A 20,006-nucleotide genomic window follows, 5' to 3' on the forward strand; every position below is an offset into this window, starting at 1 on the left:
GCCATTTATCATTGGCTGGTTCTCAACATTGGCTTTTTTTTGTGGAAATACATTAATATGTTATCTACACACTAGATATGCGTAGATAGATTGGCATCAGAGTATAGCCAGCCAGCACAGAGTGGTGCTTGGGTCCACAGATGGGTCTCCCTCTCTCTGTGAGCTCAGCCCCCAAACAAAAAATCCAGTGGACATAAAGGTATGTAATAAATGACTTTGACCTCAAATTACCTTGGCCTTTCAAATGTGTACGGTTGGTGCGCAATTATGCAAATGCTTTGGACAAAACAGAACGTTGTACCAGGAAGTTGCACACAAAAAAAATCCCTACCATTTAACATATGAAGTTCCTCATTCTGTTAGATGAATGTAACTCTAATTGTCAGCTCTAATGAAGAGGTAGACATACGAAAGTTGAGGATTACAAACATTTTGTCTTTATTTGGATGAGCCGCTCAGCCGCATCTCCAACTAGTGACATTTGACAGGTAAATCTAGCCTATTTTATGGCATTGCACCTTTATTCTATGTATTTTCCTTGTCTACATTTTGTTTAAATCAAACAAGTCTTAATTGTATTTCTATAAACATAACGCTAGTCCATTTATTTGGCAATGTTGTCCACATTTTTGCTATAAAAAAAAATGTCATATGGTCCACTGAGCCGAGTGCACAAGTTAAAATTGTCCTTAAACCTCTGTCTGTACAACCCAGGGTGTTGCCTATGTTTTAGGAAGTGACATATTATTTCCAAAAATGTGTGGGGTTTAAAAGAAAGAATTTAAACTGCACTATGCAGCAGGTTCCCATCGCCCGCTCACATTTCACGATGGTGTGATCAGTGACCACGTTTACATGGGCACAGTATTCCGTATATAGTAGCTCATATCCCGCTTAGTCTTATTTGGGATAATCTGTTTACATGCACCTTTGATATCCCGCTCATGAGTATTCCTGTAACATGAATAAACAGAATAGGGGTTAAATGGAATAGTAACTCAAATATGGACACTGACTATAGGCCTATAACCTCTCATAATATAATATTAACTCCTGCAGAATGATGCATTTCTTGCAGTAAATTTATACAATAAATGTGTAAAGTAGCCTACTTAAGTAAAAATACTTTAAAGTACTACTTAAGTAGTTTTTTGGGGTATCTGTACTTTACTATTTATATTTTGTATTTGTATATTTAAAACCAAATACTTTTAGACTTTTACTCAAGTAGTATTTTACTGGGTGAATTTCACTTTTACTTGAATCATTTTCTTTTAAGGTGTCTTTACTTTTACTCAAGTATGAAAATTGGGTACTTTTTCTATGTGTGTGCATGTAAACATGGTTATAGAGATAGATAGGGGACTCTAATGCGCACAAGCCCAGTTTATCATGAGCAGCGCAATTGAGGACTTTCACCATTTTAAGTAGTCAACTGGGTGGGACTTCCTATGGGTTATGGAAGGGTCACATAATTCCATCCAGGTCACCAGGAAGGATCAGCCAATTAATTATACTTTTGAGCAAACATTCCATAACTGCAAGTGCCAGTAAATCACCAACCTTGGCATTATACATGTTCAAACAACACACTCCAGGTGGCAGTATAGAAGTAGTAGAAGAAGAAAATGGACTACTTCAAAATGGAGATGCTCCCACAGATGCCATAATGGAACAGGTACAAGGATGTGAAGTCTATGAGTGTAATTGACACACCTGGCATGCGCATGCCCACATTCACTGTCCCCTCCACTAATCTAGGCCTACCCAAGTGTGTGAGGCATGGTTTAAAGCTGGAATCCTTAATGGTGAAATAGCCACGTCCGTTTGCGATGTTACTGCAAACAATGAACACTGTTTTTTCCCCTTGGACATCGTTGCTTGCACGATAGAACAGCACAATAAGTGCTGCGTTTGTTTTACCTGTTGCGTAATGCTCCTCAGCTCGGCAACAATAAACATAACAACGGTGGTGGGGTGGCCAGTGGCGCTGTTTCCACCTACTGTGGATTCCATCTTCAAGTTTATTTTTTATTTTCATCAATGTCTTTGTATTTATTCAACATTATTCAATGGAATTGCACTTTCTGCATTGTTTAACTAAATGAATTCCTAAAGATAGTAATAGTTGACATTAAACCTAAACAACACCAGACTTGGTTGAGAAATACATACATTATGCAGAGAGGGTTGTTCCTTGCAAAAGGCAGTGGCTGGTCAAATGAGGAAGTGTGCAGAAGCCACAGTAGCACGTAGCCTCTGTATACTTATTTTAATCTGTCCGGAGCCTTTACCTGTATCCTGTCAGTCATCTAAAAATACAGCCACAGCACTGAGACAGCCAGAGCCTGACACCCAAAGGACCCAACAGTGTAGTTGGGTTTGTTTTTCAGCATTTGATTCAGAGCACTAGAATGCATTATGTTGAATGCATTATTTTTATCACAGATATACAGTACCAGTCAAAAGCTTGGACAGACCAATTCGTTCCAGGGTTTTTCTTTATTTTTACTATTTTCTACATTGTAGAATAATAGTGAAGACATCAAAACTATGAAATAACACATATGGAATCATGTAGTAACCAGAAAAGTGTTCAACAAATAAAAATATATTTTATATTTGAGATTCTTCAAAGTAGCCACCCTTTGCCATGATGACAGCTTTGTACACTCTTGGCATTCTCTCAACCAGCTTCATGAGGAATGCTTTTCCAACAGTCTTGAAGGAGTTCTCATATATGCTGAGCACTTGTTGGCTGCTTTTCCTTCACTCTGCGGTCCAACTCATCCCAAACCATCTCAATTGGGTTGAGGTCGTGTGATTCTGGAGGCCAGGTCATCTGATGCAGCACTCCATCACTCTATTTCTTGGTCAAATAGACCTTACACAGCCTGGAGGTGTGTTTTGGGTCATTGTCCTGTTGAAAAACAAATTATAGTCCCACTAAGCGCAAACCAGATGGGATGGCGTATCGCTGCAGAATGCTGTGGTAGCCATACTGGTTAAGTGTGCCTTGAATTCTAAATATATCACTGACAGTGTCACCAGCAAACCACCCCCACACCATCACACCTCCTCCTCCATGCCATATTTTTCTCTCCCTCAGTTTTAGTAACACAGTAGTTTAAGATGAGGCAATAGGCCTATTGTGTTAATTCTATTATTTTGTAGCTCATAAGATAATACGATATTTATAACTTATAACTGAAATCCTTGGAGAATTCTCCTGGACACTGAGCATTGTCATTGGAGTGTGTAAACATGTTGTGACACAGTAAATCATGTGCTGCACCTGGTCCAGGTGAGCCGGCTGTAGAACCATGTTTTCTGCTGGTAGATAGAAAACGCGGCCTGTATCATGTCTATGGTATTAACCTACACAGCAGACAATGTAACATACCTAAAATTGTGACCTTTACAGTATAGTGCTCCAAACTGTGAGAGAGAGAGAGAGAGGAAGAGAGAGAGAGAGAGAGAGGAAGAGAGAGAGAGAGAGAGGAAGAGAGAGAGAGAGAGAGAGGAAGAGGGAGAGAGAGAGGAAGAGAGAGATACTGATACACAACCACTGCTGCTCACAACCCACTTGCTTCTATTTTGAGGTGTAACTTCATTTGCAGACACCGCTGAATCAAGTGGTGTTGTAGTACAGGAGAGGTTTCAACTCCCCTGAGAGAACATGTCTAACTGAGCCCAGTTGTTCAAACAGAAAGTGCCTAACTCAAAAATCCATACTTAGTTTATACAGGCTTGTTGCTCAGATACTGTATGTGTACTCTGTCTGAATACGAAATCATTTATCATTTCCAAGCCTAACAATGCCGAAGGACATAAAAAAACAAGTAAATCATTGATAATGCCTGTTAATGTTTGTGAATGAATAAAAGTTAAATGAGTGAGTGAGGCTTTGATCTGTGCTAGGTTGTGTGCTATCAATATTACGGCAAATAAATAGTTATATATTTTACAGTTATTGACACAGTTGACTCCTGATCAGTGCACTGTCATAAACTCTGCTGTGCACTGTCATAGTAACTTAGTCCCAAGCTACTGCAGTTCTACTTTACTTAATAACAAGTAATCTGTGTTTATGAGCAGTGGTCATCTGTGTACAGTCAGTCATGAACACTGCTAACACACACACACACACACACATACAGTCAGTGTTTATCTTATGTTTGATGTATCATCTTTGTGATGTTTCCCATCCCTCATTCCTTATGGGCATTTAGCTGGAATATAGAGATGATGAATAACAAGCCATGTTCCAAATGCTATGTGCCCATCTGTGGTATTAACCAATGGGAAAGATGAGGTCAATACATTAAAGTTAGCTTCTGTGTCTTTCCCAACAGACAACATGGGTTGTAAAAAATCCAAGCTGAATGCCGGTCTGAATGGAGGTGTGCTTGATGGCAAGAACCGACAGCCAGTACGTCCCGACCAAACTGTAGATTTGAAAGATCACACCTGCAGTAAACCAAATGCTAAAGTAAGTAGTAGTTTCAGGTGAAACAGTATTTTAGTAATCACTACAAAAAATCCCTGTCCTGGAAACAATTGACAAAATTGGTTAAAGTGCGTTGTTGATGAATCTTCGAATATTGACCAAATTATTCATATTTTTTATTTAAATGGACGAAATAGCACACATTTCTCTGTCTCTTTCACTATCTCTTCACCTTAGATTCAAACTATTGTTCATAGATTAGCACAATAAAACCATAACAACATTTTGGCAAACTACGGTTCAGAAGTTCTGATATGAAATTATATCTTGATACAGAGTAACTCACCTCCTGGAGGTCTCCTGCCTGGTCAGGTATTCATGAATATGGAAGGTATGCTTGTTGCATTTCTTTATCGCACATTGTTACAGTAATGATGCAGAGCAAATATTGTATGATGGTTCCATTTCTTTTGCAGTGCATTGTAATATTCCAATAACATTTGATTGCAGAGAAGTGTGTTCCCACTCTCTCCCCCCCTCTTTTCTAACACAGAGCAAAGCGAGTCTGGTAAAATAGCTATTGCAATATACCCATATGATGCAGTACATGCAGACGATTTGGGATTCAAGAAGGGCGAAAGGCTTAAGGTTCTTGAAGAGTAAGTGCCTGTTCTCCATATTATTACATTTGAGTGTGTTGGATTTTATACATAAACCAACCCAATGTTGGACTAAGAGGAATATTGTTTTTGCAAGCATTTTATATAAAGATGATTACAGTGTCATCATTGAATAGAACACACTTAGAAAAAAAGGAGCTATCTAGAACCTTCGGATGTCCCCATAGGAGAACCCTTTGAAGAACCCTTTTTGGTTCCAATGAGAACCCTTTTGGGTTCCATGTAGGACCCTTTAGTTATACGTGGAACCCAAAAGGGTTCTCATTGGAACCAAAAAGGGTTCTCCAATGGGGACAGCTGAAGAACCCTTTTGGAACCCTTTTTTTCTAAGAGTAGCTTGTTGTTGTGTCCCTTCCTTCATTGACATCATATGAATCGTAACTGTTTTCAGGCATGGTGAATGGTGGAAGGCTAGGTCTCTGACCACTAAGAAAGAAGGGTTCATACCCTCCAATTATGTTGCCGAGGCCAACACCATGGAGACAGAGGAGTGAGTGTCATTATCATAATGACTTTTACACATTTCTCTCAGCACCAACAAGGCTTTCTAGTCACCGTTAATAGATGCACATAGCTGTTATTTCATTCATTTCAGGGGAAGATTGGATGTCTAAATTGTGTCACTATAATATTGTTTTCTGCGTAGATGGTTTTTCAAGGATATTACAAGGAAGGACGCAGAGAGACAACTTTTGGCCCCTGCAAACAAAGCAGGATCTTACCTCATTCGTGAGAGTGAGACATCAAAAGGTAAGGACCCACTGGAGAAACTATGTCTCTCTAATGAAAATAACTTGTCCATGATTCCCATACGTAAAATAATTTATGCACGCATGACTGTAAGTCATTTTTTGATAAAAGTATCTGCTAAATTGAATATATTATTATTTTATATATTATTCACTGTATTGTATTTGGATGTCTGAATGTATGAGTATGAGTATGATTGGGATTGTGTTTTTTCTCTTTATCAGGAAGTTATTCCATGTCTATCAGAGATGTGGATGCCCAGGGGACAGACGCTGTGAAACATTATAAGATCCGCATGCTGGATAACGGAGGCTTCTACATCTCTCCTAAAATCACATTTCCTGATATTGGCAGCATGATAAAACATTATTACAGTGAGTACCACTGTATTTGAGCCCACCTGTAATGTTGCACAAATGTAAACGTCTTGCTTGGTGACTTTACTTTGACTATTTATGACCTTAAATTAAGACATTTCAACTTCTCTATATACTAAAAGCACTCTGCTATGTCTCAACATCAGTTTGTGGTGTGATTGTCAGTACAATCAGATGGTCTCTGTCGAAAGCTGGAGAAGCCGTGTGATAAACCCAAAGCTCAGAAGCCATGGGACAAAGATGCCTGGGAGATCTCCAAGGAGTCCATCAAGATGGTGAAGAAACTGGGAGCAGGACAGTTTGGAGAAGTGTGGATGGGTGAGTCAATGAAATATACACTATATACACAAAAGTATGTGGACACACCTTCAAATTAGTGGATTCGGCTATTTCAACCACATCCGTTGCTGACAGGTGTATAAAATCGAGCACACCGCCATGCAATCTCCATGGACAAACATTGGCAGTAGAATGGCCTTACTGAAGAGCTCAGTGACTTTCAACGTGGCACCGTCATAGGATGCCACCTTTCCAACAAGTCAGTTTGTCAAATATCTGCCCTGCTAGAGCTGCCCGGTCAACTGTAAGTGCTGTTATTGTGAAGTGGTAATGCTTAGGAGCAACAACGGCTCAGCCGCTAAGTGGTAGGCCACACAAGCTCACAGAACGGGACCGCCGAGTGCTGAAGCGCGTAGTACGTAAAAATCGTCTGTCCTTGGTTGCAACACTCACTACCGAGTTCCAAACTGCCTGGGGAAGCAACGTCAGCATAAGAACTGTTCGTCGGGAGTTTCATGAAATGGGTTTCCATGGCCGAGCAGCTGCACACAAGCCTAAGATCACCATGCGTAATGCCAAGCGTCGACTGGAGTGGTGTAAAGCTCGCCGCCATTGGACCCAATCGAACACCTTTGGGATGAATTTGAACGCTGACTGCGAGCCAGGCCTAATTGCCCAACATCAGTGTCCGACCTCACTAATGCTCTTGTGGCTGAATGGAAGCAAGTCCCTGCAGCAATGTTCCAACATCTAGTGGAAACCTTCCCAGAAGAGTGGAGGCTGTTATAGCAGCAAAGGGGGGACCAACTCCATATTAATGCCCATGGTTTTGGAATAAAATGTTCGATGAGTAGGTGTCCACATACTTTTGGTCATGTAGTGTACACCCTGTGTGCTTGATTGTGTTTGTACTGTATATGTGTGTGTGAGTGTGCAGAATGTAGGCTAGTAGTGATTATCAGATATTAAAATTAGTAAGTAATCTTTATTGTAATAAAAATGGATGCATGAGTCATGGCAGACGTTTGGTCAGAATCCTCCATTGTTATTTAATACTATCACTTTAATGTGGTGTAATTGTATCAGGGGTAGGGCAGCTGAGACAGACAGGCATAGTCAAATGTTGATCTTACTGTCTCTATGAGATTGTTAGCAGCCTTAGAGAGTGGAGGGATGGGACTGGTACTAGGAGCTGTGGACACTGTTATCAGAGGCATCTGTAGAGGAAATGTATATGTCTAACGTCGAATTTGCATTGGATTTTATTATTATTCATGCATTACCTTCCTGCACCTCGGCCTTGATGAATTGCAGGACATTTTTGGCATTGCAAATATACAAATGGACTGTGGGGCCTCCTGTACTGCGCTCAAGATGTTTCCTTCGTTTTCTCTGACCTCTCTGACCATTAAGGGCTTTTCCTATGGCATAGTGAGCCAGCCAGATGGAACCGTCGAAAGTCCTGTTTCCTCTCATTCACCTCCATTTGTTATGTCTCTGGAGAGTTGTCTCCTTTTCTCTATACAAAACGAGGAATTAAAAGAGGCTTAGATGGGGGTGAAGTTCAGGGCTTGTTCAGCTAGCACGGTGGAAACACAATAGAGTTGTAGGAGACTTATGTGATAAAGAAATGCTATTCTAGACGGAGGGTTCAAAATGCTCAAACTTGTACTGAACTCCACTGGTTAGTCAGTAATACATACAGAGAAACTCTCTAGCTTGTATTTTATTAGTTTACATCCCAAATGGCACCCTATTCCCTACATAGTGCACTACTTTTGACCAGAGCTCCATGGTCCCTGGTTAAAAGTAGTACACTATATTTATTAATTTTACCTTTATTTAACTAGGCAAGTCAGTTAAGAACAAATTCTTATTTACAATGATGGCCTACACCGGCCAAACCCGGACGACGCTGGGCCAATTGTGCGCCGCCCTATGGGACTCCCAATCACGGCCGGTTGTGATACAGCCTGGAATCGAACCAGGGGTCTGTAGTGACGCCTCAAGCACTGAGATGCAGTGCCTTAGACCGCTGCGCCACTCGGGAGCCCGAGAATATATAGTGAGTTATTGTTTTCAAATCGAATTACATTTTATTGGTCACGTGCCGAATACAACAGGTGTAGACTTTACAGTGAAACGTATGTACGAGCCCATTCCCAACAATGCAGAGTTAAAAATATTTGCTAAATAAAAAAGGAAATAGTAACACAATAAAAACAATAATGAGGCTACAGTATATACAAGGAGTACCGGTACCGAGTCAATGTGCAGGGGTACGTGGTAATACAGTATGTACAGTGGGGGAAAAAAAGTATTTAGTCAGCCACCAATTGTGCAAGTTCTCCCACTTAAAAAGATGAGAGATGCCTGTAATTTTCATCATAGGTACACGTCAACTATGACAGACAAAATGAGAAAAAAAAATCCAGAAAATTACATTGTAGGATTTTTAATGAATTTATTTGCAAATTATGGTGGAAAATAAGTATTTGGTCAATAACAAAAGTTTCTCAATACTTTGTTATATACCCTTTGTTGGCAATGACACAGGTCAAACGTTTTCTGTAAGTCTTCACAAGGTTTTCACACACTGTTGCTCGTATTTTGGCCCATTCCTCCATGCAGATCTCCTCTAGAGCAGTGATGTTTTGGGGCTGTCGCTGGGCAACACAGACTTTCAACTCCCTCCAAAGATTTTCTATGGGGTTGAGATCTGGAGACTGGCTAGGCCACTCCAGGACCTTGAAATGCTTCTTACGAAGCCACTCCTTCAATGCCCGGGCGGTGTGTTTGGGATCATTGTCATGCTGAAAGACCCAGCCACATTTCATCTTCAATGCCCTTGCTGATGGAAGGAGGTTTTCACTCAAAATCTCACGATACATGGCCCCATTCATTCTTTCCTTTACACGGATCAGTCGTCCTGGTCCCTTTGCAGAAAAACAGCCCCAAAGCATGATGTTTCCACCCCCATGCTTCACAGTAGGTATGGTGTTCTTTGGATGCAACTCAGCATTCTTTGTCCTCCAAACACGACGAGTTGAGTTTTTACCAAAAAGTAATATTTTGGTTTCATCTGACCATATGACATTCTCCCAATCCTCTTCTGGATCATCCAAATGCACTCTAGCAAACTTCAGACGAGCCTGGACATGTACTGGCTTAAGCAGGGGGACACGTTTCGCACTGCAGGATTTGAGTCCCTGGCGGCGTAGTGTGTTACTGATCGTAGGCTTTGTTACTTTGGTCCCAGCTCTCTGCAGGTCATTCACTAGGTCCCCCCGTGTGGTTCTGGGATTTTTGCTCACCGTTCTTGTGATCATTTTGACCCCACAGGGTGAGATCTTGCGTGGAGCCCCAGATCGAGGGAGATTATCAGTGGTCTTGTATGTCTTCCATTTCCTAATAATTGCTCCCACAGTTGATTTCTTCAAACCAAGCTGCTTACCTATTGCAGATTCAGTCTTCCCAGCCTGGTGCAGGTCTACAATTATGTTTCTGGTGTCCTTTGACAGCTCTTTGGTCTTGGCCATAGTGGAGTTTGGAGTGTGACTGTTTGAGGTTGTGGACAGGTGTCTTTTATACTGATAACAAGTTCAAACAGGTGCCATTAATACAGGTAACGAGTGGAGGACAGAGGAGCCTCTTAAAGAAGAAGTAACAGGTCTGTGAGAGCCAGAAATCTTGCTTGTTTGTAGGTGACCAAATACTTATTTTCCACCATAATTTGCAAATAAATTCATTAAAAATCCTACAATGTGATTTTCTGGATTTTTTTCCCTCAATTTGTCTGTCATAGTTGAAGTGTACCTATGATGAAAATTACAGGCCTCTCTCATCTTTTTAAGTGGGAGAACTTGCACAATTGGTGGCTGACTAAATACTTTTTTTCCCCCACTGTACATGTGGGTAGGGGTAAAAGTAACTAGGCAATGAGGATATATAATAAACAGAGTAACAGCAGCGTATGTGAAGAGTGTGAAAGTGTGTCTATGTGTGAGTGTGTGTGTGTGGCGTCAATATGCATGTGTGAGTGTGTGTGTGTGTGTGTTGGAATGTCAGTGTAGTATGTGTGAGTGTGTGGGTAGAGTCTAGTGAGTGTGCATAGAGCCAGTGCAAGAGAGTCTCTCTGGTAGTTCCATTATCATTCCCCAGAGATGTCATACAGTTGATTTTTGTTCAGAGGGTAGGGAAGCTGCAACACAGGAAAATGTATCTGTCTCAACCCACTAGGCACAGACGTCATTTCAATGTCTAGTTTTGATTTACATTTGGTTGAGTTGTCAACTAAAATTAATTCAACGTGAAATCAACAGAAAAAATGTAGGTTAAAAGAAGGAATTCCCTTACATTGATGACTTTTTGAAAATCTACTCAATTTTCCATGTTGATTCAACATCATCACATATTTATTTATTTTTAAGACATGGAAACAGTTTTTCTTCCCACATGGGAAGGCTCCTGGGGCCTCATTTATCAACCGTGTGTAAATATCGTACGTGGACAGTCTAGGATTTACTTGCACCACAAGTTATTGGGATTTAGCAAACTATCGCACGCAACACGCATGTTTTCATTGATAAATCAGAGCCATATTATACTTGTGCATGCTGGAACGTCTCATAGGGCAGGAGCCTATCTCCTGTTTCTGTAGCGTGAGGCAGCTTAATGTACAAGTACAGGATGCTAGTCTATCGCAGGGCCTTACCCCCAATATATCTCCTTAATGCTGAGTGCCAAGCAGAGATGCATCCGGTCCCATTTTTACAGTCTTTGGTATGACTCGACCGGGGATCAAACTCACACTCTAACCACAAAGCCACTAAGTTGGTTGACTTGTCAATTAACGATATTTCAACATGAAATCAACAAAAACTGTCACCATGTCATGGAATTTAGGTTCAAAGTTGTGTGGAAAAAACACGAAATTCCCTTACGTTGATGAATTTTTGCAAATCCAATCAGTTTTCCACGTTGATTCAACGTGATCACATCATTTGGTTGTTGTTGAAATTATGTGGAAATAACATTGATTCAACCAGTTTTTGCTAAGTGGGATACTTTAACATACTGCCAAGGCTACCGGTCTATTTACTTTGGAGCATGCTTGGCTATTGAATGAGCGATTGATAAATGGTAGCCTACTATTTGTTGTGTAGCAGGAATAATTTAAACCAGTTATGTCAGAAAAGGAGAGACCTGTCCTGCAATATGATTATGATTTAGGCCTATATAATAAAATATATTAGACTTCATGCTGCTATGCGATCTCCTTACCAACAGCAAATGCATCAGTTTTACCATTAGGCCTACATTTTAATGTTTTTATTAGCCTACCATTATTATAATCAAACATTTCCCCCAAACGAACAATAAGAACAGAAGTTGAGAGTGGAGATACGCACACTTTCCCGTCAAGTTCAAATTGTATAAATACCAACCTTTGCAAGGTTTAGAGTATTTTTTGTGCGCACGCACATTGATAAATGAGGCCTTGCTGTCTACTTTTAGCTCTGTCAAACAAACTCATGTTTTCTGAACTGTTACAGCTTAATTCTTCAATTCTATTTATTGAGCATTTACTACGCTGCAGTCCCAAGTCCCTAGTGTTCGAGTCCGAGTCCAAGCCGGAGTCCTTTATACTCAAGTCATGAGTTGAGTCACAAGTCCCTTGGTAGTGCCATACATTGCTGTCCAACCATTTTTTAAAGCTAACTTTCATTACACTGTTTCACATTTGTAAGGCTAAATATATATTACAGCTATCTAACATTTGGTGTTGTAGCTAGTATGTTGAATTAAGAGAGAGGTTTACTGACAGCAAAGTCACAAGTGGTCGAGTCCAAGTTCAAGTCTGAGTCACCACTGGTCGAGTCCGAGTCGAGTTACGAGTCATAAAAATCGTGACTTGAGTCCAAGTCTGAGTCCTGGATGTGAGTACTACAACACTGCTTAGCACTGGCATTGGTTCCCTTGTTGCTAAGTCATGTGAGACAGTATGCATGTCACCTGTTTATGTGAAATCTTCCAATCAAAATGTCATTCAAATAAAAAAAGAGACAAAAAGATACAGTAGGTACAGTGGCTTGCAAAAGTATTCACCCCCCTTGGCATTTTTCCTATTTTGTTGCCTTACAACCTGGAACCTGGGGGGGGTTTGTATCATTGATTTACACAACATTTTTTTGCGAAACAAACAAGAAATTAGACAAAAAAAACAGAAAACTTGAGTGTGCATAACTATTCACCCTACCAAAGTCAATACTTTGTAGAGCCACCTTTTGCAGCAATTACAGCTGCAAGTCTCTTGGGGTATGTCTCTATAAGCTTGCCCATTCTTCAAGGCAAAACTGCTCCAGCTCCTTCAAGTTGGATGGGTTCCGCTGGTGTACAGCAATCTTTAAGTCATACCACAGATTCTCAATTGGATTGAGGTCTGGGCTTTGACTAGGCCATTCCAAGACTTTTAAATGTTTCCCCTTAAACCACTCGAGTGTTGCTTTAGCAGTATGCTTAGGGTCATTGTCCTGCTGGAAGGTGAACCTCCGTCCCAGTCTCAAATCTCTGGAAGACTGAAACAGGTTTCCCTCAAGAATTTCCCTGTATTTAGCGCCATCCATCATTCCTTCAATTCTGACCAGTTTCCCAGTCCCTGCCGATGAAAAACATCCCCACAGCATGATGCTGCCACCACCATGCTTCACTGTGGGGATGGTGTTCTCGGGATGATGAGAGGTGTTGGGTTTGCGCCAGACATAGCGTTTTCCTTGATGGCCAAAAAGCTCAATTTTAGTCTCATCTGACCAGAGTACCTTCTTCCATATGTTTGGAGAGTCTCCCACATGCCTTTTGGCGAACACCAAATGTGTTTGCTTATACTTTTCTTTAAGCAATGGCTTTTTTTCTGGCCACTCTCCCGTAAAGCCCAGCTCTGTGGAGTGTACGGCTTAAAGTGGTCCTATGAACAGATACTCCAATCTCCACTGTGGAGCTTTGCAGCTCCTTCAGGGTTATCTTTGGTCTCTTTGTTGCCTCTCTGATGAATGCCCTCCTTGCCTGGTCCGTGAGTTTTGGTGGGCGGCCCTCTCTTGGCAGGTTTGTTGTGGTGCCATATTCTTTCCATTTTTTATAATGGATTTTAATGGTGCTCCGTGGGATGTTCAAAGTTTCTGATATTTTTTTATAACCCAACCCTGATCTGTACTTCTCCACAACTTTGTCCCTGACGCTTGCTTGGTGGTGCCCCTTGCTTAGTGGTGTTGCAGACTCTGGAGCCTTTCAGAACAGGTGTATATATACTGAGATCATGTGACACATAGATTGCACACAGGTGGACTTTATTTAACTAATTATGTGACTTCTGCAGGTAATTGGTTCCACCAGATCTTATTTAGGGGCTTCATAGCAATACATATGCACGCACCACTTTTCCGTTATTTATTTTTTAGAATTTTTTGAAACAAGTAATTCTTTTCATTTCACTTCACCAATTTGGACTATTTTGTGTATGTTCATTACATGAAATCCAAATAAAAATCCATTTAAATTACAGGTTGTAATGCAACAAAATAGGAAAAACGCCAAGGGGTAGGAATACTTTTGCAAGGCACTGTAGCCCTAGAGGTCAGAAAACAGTGGGCAGTAGTCGTACAATATGTATGAGGAGGTTTATACTTCATACTGAGAAAATCCCTCCTTGTTGCAGCGTTCTACAACAACACGACCAAGGTGGCAGTGAAGACGCTGAAGCCAGGCACCATGTCAGCTGAGGCCTTCATGGAGGAGGCTAACCTGATGAAGACCCTGCAACACGACAGACTGGTGCGTCTCTACGCTGTCGTCACCAAGATCGAGCCAATCTACATCATCACAGAGTACATGTCCAACGGTAACACACACTCAGTCCAATTCCTTCAAGACAGACCTCTTGGTTTCAAACACTATTTTGTGGCCAACATGGACTGTTTTCATCAATACATAATACAGAAGTTACAGAAGTGTTCTGTAAGTCACCTTTGCATATTTTCATTGGTTTGGTTTCTATTCCTCAATTTTGTTTCTTTACCTTTTGTAGGTAGCCTCTTAGATTTCCTAAAAAGTGAGGCGGGCTGCAAAGTACTGCTACCTAAGCTAATCGATTTTTCTGCACAGGTAATGCGTGTTCTTCTTACATCTCTCTATGTCTCAATGATTAAGAGCATTGCTCTTTCTAGACTCTTTCCTTTTAAGAAATAGATGCTGATGTCACTTTTTCCATTGGTAAACCAGAAAGAGGAACAGAATACCATGTTTTTTTACACTTTCCAAATGAGCTGCAACAAACTAAGAACATAGAAGTGCCAAGTGAAGACCATCCAGTGGTCCCTCACACACCCCATGGAAGTAGAATAAATTAGGTTAAACCAAACCGTCAATACACAAAATTATGATTAACCAGTGGAGGCTGCTGAGGGGAGGACAGCTCATGATAATGGCTGGAACGGAGCAAATGGAATGGCATCAATCACATACAAACCATGTGTTTGATGTATTTGATACCATTCCCCCCTATTCCGCTCCAGCCATTACCACAAACCCGTCCTCCTCAATTAAGGTGCCATCAACCTCCTGTGTGATTAACATGTACCATTGATAATATGCCTACCCAAAGAAGTAAACTACCTAAAAAAAGGATAAAATATCAACCAAAATACCTCATGCCATGTCAATACACTTGAGATACTAATTAGATGGGGTAAATTCAGAATTAACTTTAAATCAGGTAATTGTGGAATGTCAGTTCTGGGGAAAACTGCATCAAACCACAGTTGCATATCCTCTTAGTGAAAGAGGATGCCGTTTATGAAATGAAACACTTGTCCCTTCCCTCAAATGGACAACCACTCCTCAGCTCAGCTCACTTAAACCCGTTGAGTACTAACAAAGTCAAATGGTTGGTAGCTAATTCAATTCTAACCAGACGTAAAACACATACATTAACAAGTTGTGCAGCATTGCAAATTACTATACTGAATTTTAGTCAGAAGAGGAGGAGTCTAGTTAATAACCATTTTTCAGTACTGTTTTATGGGAACACAACAACACAAGTCAGAGAGTCGGAAAGTTCTACTGAGTTGGGTTGAGTGCTCAATTGAGTTTCATTTTAGAAAATACTTTAGGTACTTCATTAATCCCTGAGGGGAAATGTCATCCTTTTTCAGATTGCAGAGGGCATGGCGTACATTGAGAAAAAGAACTACATCCACCGTGACCTGAGAACAGCCAATGTCCTGGTGTCTGAGAGTTTGCTGTGTAAAATAGCTGACTTTGGCCTGGCCAGAGTCATCGAGGATGACCAGTATACAGCCAGAGAGGGTAAGCTTCCAGTCTGTGCATGCTAGAATTAGTCAGTACAGTATTACACTGGCCAAAATGTTATGCATGTATGTGTTTCATGTGATAACTGTCATAACTGATTCAAAAGATCTGTCTAGTGTTTGACTGAGAAAGAGAAATTCCCTGGTGTTTTGAAGAGTTGTATTACAGTAGTGTAATTGTGTATTTGTAGAGACCAGAAGTACATCCATTCCCTCGAGACATGTTGTTGTTTATCTAAGGGACCAGGTTGTCACTAGTTGCCACAGCCACAAAGTCATAATTATGGCTAAACCCCACCCATTTCTACAATTTATCTTCTTAAAATCTGATTTCAAAACTAACACTAACACAAACCTTAACCACACTGCTACCGTTATGCCTAACCCTAACTTTAAATTAAGACCAACAATTTTTTGTTTTCATGGATTTTTATGATATAGCCAATGTTGACTTTGTGGCTGTGGTCATTTGCATATTGTGTGTTTTTTTTATTCTCATGCCAATCAGGAAGTAGAGGTCAATTTCAGCAATGTCAACATGTCAGAAGGAAACCTGGTATCAACACATATTGCATAGTTAATACAGACCTGGTTTGTACAATAATGTTTCTGTCAGCATGTACAGCATGTAACATTACTTTGTTTTTCCTCCTGCAGTATTGATAGGCCTATATCAGTGTCAGAAACTCTTTCCCCCTCTGAATAATGTGAGTGTTTGTCCATTACAGGAGCTAAGTTTCCCATCAAGTGGACGGCACCAGAGGCCATCAACTATGGCTCCTTCACCATCAAATCAGACATGTGGTCCTTCGGAGTCCTCCTGTATGAAATCATTACCTATGGAAAAATACCTTACCCAGGTAATTACATGCAACCTTACACACAAACGCACACAATCAGTTAATATTTAAGACTAGCTACCCAAGACTGATTTTCCAACAACATGCTGCAAAATGTGGAGCTTGAATGCACTCAATAATAGGTAAGCAGATATTTATCGCCATCTACTGGTTAATGAAAGATGTTGCAAGAGATCATTGGGGTGTTTTCTCCAGATAAGGACCCCTGTCTTTGCTTTGATGGCATTTATTGTGATGTGTTAACAAATACCAAATATCTGACTTTCTTTTATTTTATTCCTCTATTGCTCAACCATTTTCTCTACATAAATAAGAATTGGTCATGTTTGCTTCTTTCAATTTAGGTGGAACTGCTTTTCAGAGTTCCTGCTTCTTTTCACTTCTGATTCTTTGTTCCCTTTTTCCTTTTCTAGGGATGAGCAATGGTGAGGTGATGACATCAGTGCAGAGAGGTTATAGAATGCCCTGCCCTGAGAACTGTCCCAACGAGCTCTATGACATCATGACCACCTGCTGGAAGAGCAAGCCAGAGGACAGGCCCACATTTGACTACATCCAGAGTGTCCTGGATGATTTCTACACCGCCACTGAGGGCCAGTACCAACAGTAGCAGTAGAAAGTCAATGTCTGAGTCCCAAATGGCACCCTATTTCCTTAATAGTGCACTACTGTTGGGCTCTATGGTCAAAAGTTGTGCACTGTATAGGGAATAGAGTGCCATTTGGGATGTAAAATGTCTGCCAATGTGCTGGTTTCGTCAATCCACCAGCAAAACAATCAGTTATTCAGCAGAGCGAGATATTGTCGGACATGTTGACTGCTTGTTCATTTGTTAAGCAAGCTAAAGATTCACCTTTGAATTCAACTTCATATTGAAGTATAAACCTGCTAGTAAACTTCAGCATTTTTACAGAGAATGATCACAAATAATGTACTGAATCTGTTACAAACAGGAAGAATCATCACATTGAACACAAAACTGATATTTTACCACATATTTATTATAATTTTAGCCATAGCTTGTTGAATTCAATCAGCATTTTTACCAGTACTATTAAAAGTATTTTTCTTTGCACTGTTACATTTCAAAGGTACATTTATTGATATTTAGCAGCTGATCTTTTGGACTATTTCTGAATTTGGGGCATTAACTGATGTACATTATGTTTCTGTTTAATCGTATTAATATTAAGGCTGTCACGAGAGACTAACGATTTACTAATGTGATGTATATTTGATGTGTTGTTTTTTACAATGAGATTGATGTGAGTGACATGACCATGTGTGTGATTAGTAAGCATTTCACTGTAATGTCTACACCTGTTGTATTCGGCGTATGTGGCAAATACAATTTGATTTCATTTGATTACTGTGCTCTGAATAAATGCCAAAGATCTATATCAATAAACTATCAAATCATTTTTGGCCAGGTCGTCTTTTTTGTAGTAGAGCATGTCAGACGTTTAAAATGTCTCCAGGGGTTATGTGTGATGTAATTTGAAAATGTAATTGATTTCCAGAGCAGATCATTACAGTTGATTGACTTCAAAAACACGGAAGATGATATTGATATCAGGGCGTTCAGTATGAAAAAAAAAACAGAGATAGTTAGAGGATGCAACACTGTATCTGTCCCATTATGATTCTGTGAGCGCATGGGCAGCGCCATAGACCTTGCCAGCTTGTAGTCCTAAAAAACGGAAATGAATACCTCTGGTTCGTTCAGCCAATCCTATGGGGAAAAATAATGGGGTTTTGGGATAAAAGCCAAAAATAAGGTTAACTCAGGCATAGGAGATCTTATCCACTGAGTATACCAAATATTAAGAACACCTACTCTTTTAATTACATAGACTGACCAGGTGAATCAAGGTGAAAGCTAGGATCCCTTATTGATGTCACTTCAGTGTAGATGAAGGGGAGGGGACAGGTTAAAAAAATATTTTTAAGCCTTGAGAAAATTGAGACATGGATTGTGTATGTGTGCCATTCAGAGGGTGAATGGGCAAAACAAAAGATTGAAGTGCCTTTAAACGGGGTATGGTAATAGGTGCCAGGCGCACCGGTTTGTGTCAAGAACTGCAGCGCTGTTGGGTTTTTCACGCTCAACAGTTTCCCGTGTGTATCAGGAATGGTCTGCCACCCAAAGGACATCCAGCCAACTTGACACAACTGTGGGAAGCATCGGAGTCAACATGGGCCAGCATCCCTGTGGAATGCTTTCGACACCTTGTAGTGTCCATGCCCCAACGCATTGAGGCTGTTCTGGGGGAGGGGTGCAACTCAATATAAGGAAGGTGTTCCTAATGTTTTGTACAAACAGTGTACGTTTTGTTCTATGAGATCATATCAGTCAGTTAACATGACCTTTATGAATTATGAAGACCTTATGTGCTTTATGGGCTTGTTTTGATTACATAAATGGTTAAACATTTACAAAAAGTGACTTTAGCTGATGAAGATTATCTCATAGAACAAAACATAAGGTCTCCTAAACCCGTCTTTACCACAGACCTTATTTTCGGCGTTTAAACGAATCCATGCAACAACAAAAAACATTCATTTTACATTTTTAGCAGACGCTCTTATCCAGAGCGACTTTACAGTTAGTGAGTGCATACATTACTTTTGTTTCATACTGGCCCCCCGTGGGAATCGAACCCACAACCCTGGCGTTGCAAGCGCCATGCTCTACCAACTGAGCTACACATAGGCTTTGGCCAACGAGCCATGGCGGAGTTAGCCTCCGTTAGTGCCTACAAAAAGACACCATTACTATTGCTCTCTATTGAGTCTATCTCCATTTTGAAGTAGTCAATGTTATCTTTCTACTACTTCTATGAGTTGTTAAAAAAAACTGAAAGGTTGTATACTGCCACCTGGAGTGTGTTGTTTGAACAAGTATAAAGCGACGGTTGATGATTTACTGCCACCTGCAGTTATGGAATGTTTGCACGAACGAGTATAATCCATTGGCTGATCCCTCTTGATGACCTGGATGGAATTATGTGATTCTTCCTTAACCCATAGGAAGTCCCACCCAGTTGACTACTTAAAAATGGTGAAAGTCCTTAATGGCGCTGCCCATGCAAAAACTGGCTTTTGGGCAATAGAGTCCTCCATCTTTCTTTATGGAAAAATTGTAGGGTGAATTCGGAATAAGTGGGACACTTTTTGCATTTCCGTCTTCTGTAACCTCTTTTGACATCTATCCAACATATTAGCCAAACACATTATACATTTCTGAA

The 20,006-nt window shown here is 40.5% G+C and overlaps 1 protein-coding gene across 1 annotated transcript; it reads left to right on the forward strand.

The window, feature by feature from the left end:
* The first annotated feature begins 355 nt into the window (after nt 1-355).
* LOC121580934 (tyrosine-protein kinase Lyn-like) lies at nt 356-18,178 on the forward strand. The gene is made up of 13 exons (XM_041896142.1): nt 356-488; nt 4,356-4,492; nt 4,787-4,841; nt 5,004-5,109; nt 5,522-5,620; nt 5,777-5,880; nt 6,105-6,254; nt 6,423-6,575; nt 14,248-14,430; nt 14,617-14,693; nt 15,743-15,896; nt 16,627-16,758; nt 17,172-18,178. Exons 2-13 carry the CDS (start codon nt 4,361-4,363, stop codon nt 17,366-17,368), a joined length of 1,542 nt encoding a protein of 513 aa, XP_041752076.1. The 5' UTR covers nt 356-488; nt 4,356-4,360; the 3' UTR covers nt 17,369-18,178.
* The last annotated feature ends 1,828 nt before the right edge of the window (nt 18,179-20,006 follow it).

Source organism: Coregonus clupeaformis, chromosome 14, assembly GCF_020615455.1.
Source record: "Coregonus clupeaformis isolate EN_2021a chromosome 14, ASM2061545v1, whole genome shotgun sequence".
NCBI classification, from domain to species: Eukaryota; Metazoa; Chordata; class Actinopteri; order Salmoniformes; family Salmonidae; genus Coregonus; species Coregonus clupeaformis.

Bases quoted from the DNA above. Each gene is read 5' to 3' on its own strand.
- LOC121580934 (XM_041896142.1), top strand. From the start codon at position 4,361: ATGGGTTGTAAAAAATCCAAGCTGAATGCCGGTCTGAATGGAGGTGTG. The intron at 6,255-6,422 runs GTGAGTACCACT...TGTGATTGTCAG, and splicing joins CATGATAAAACATTATTACA to TACAATCAGATGGTCTCTGT. The intron at 15,897-16,626 runs GTAAGCTTCCAG...TGTCCATTACAG, and splicing joins CCAGTATACAGCCAGAGAGG to GAGCTAAGTTTCCCATCAAG.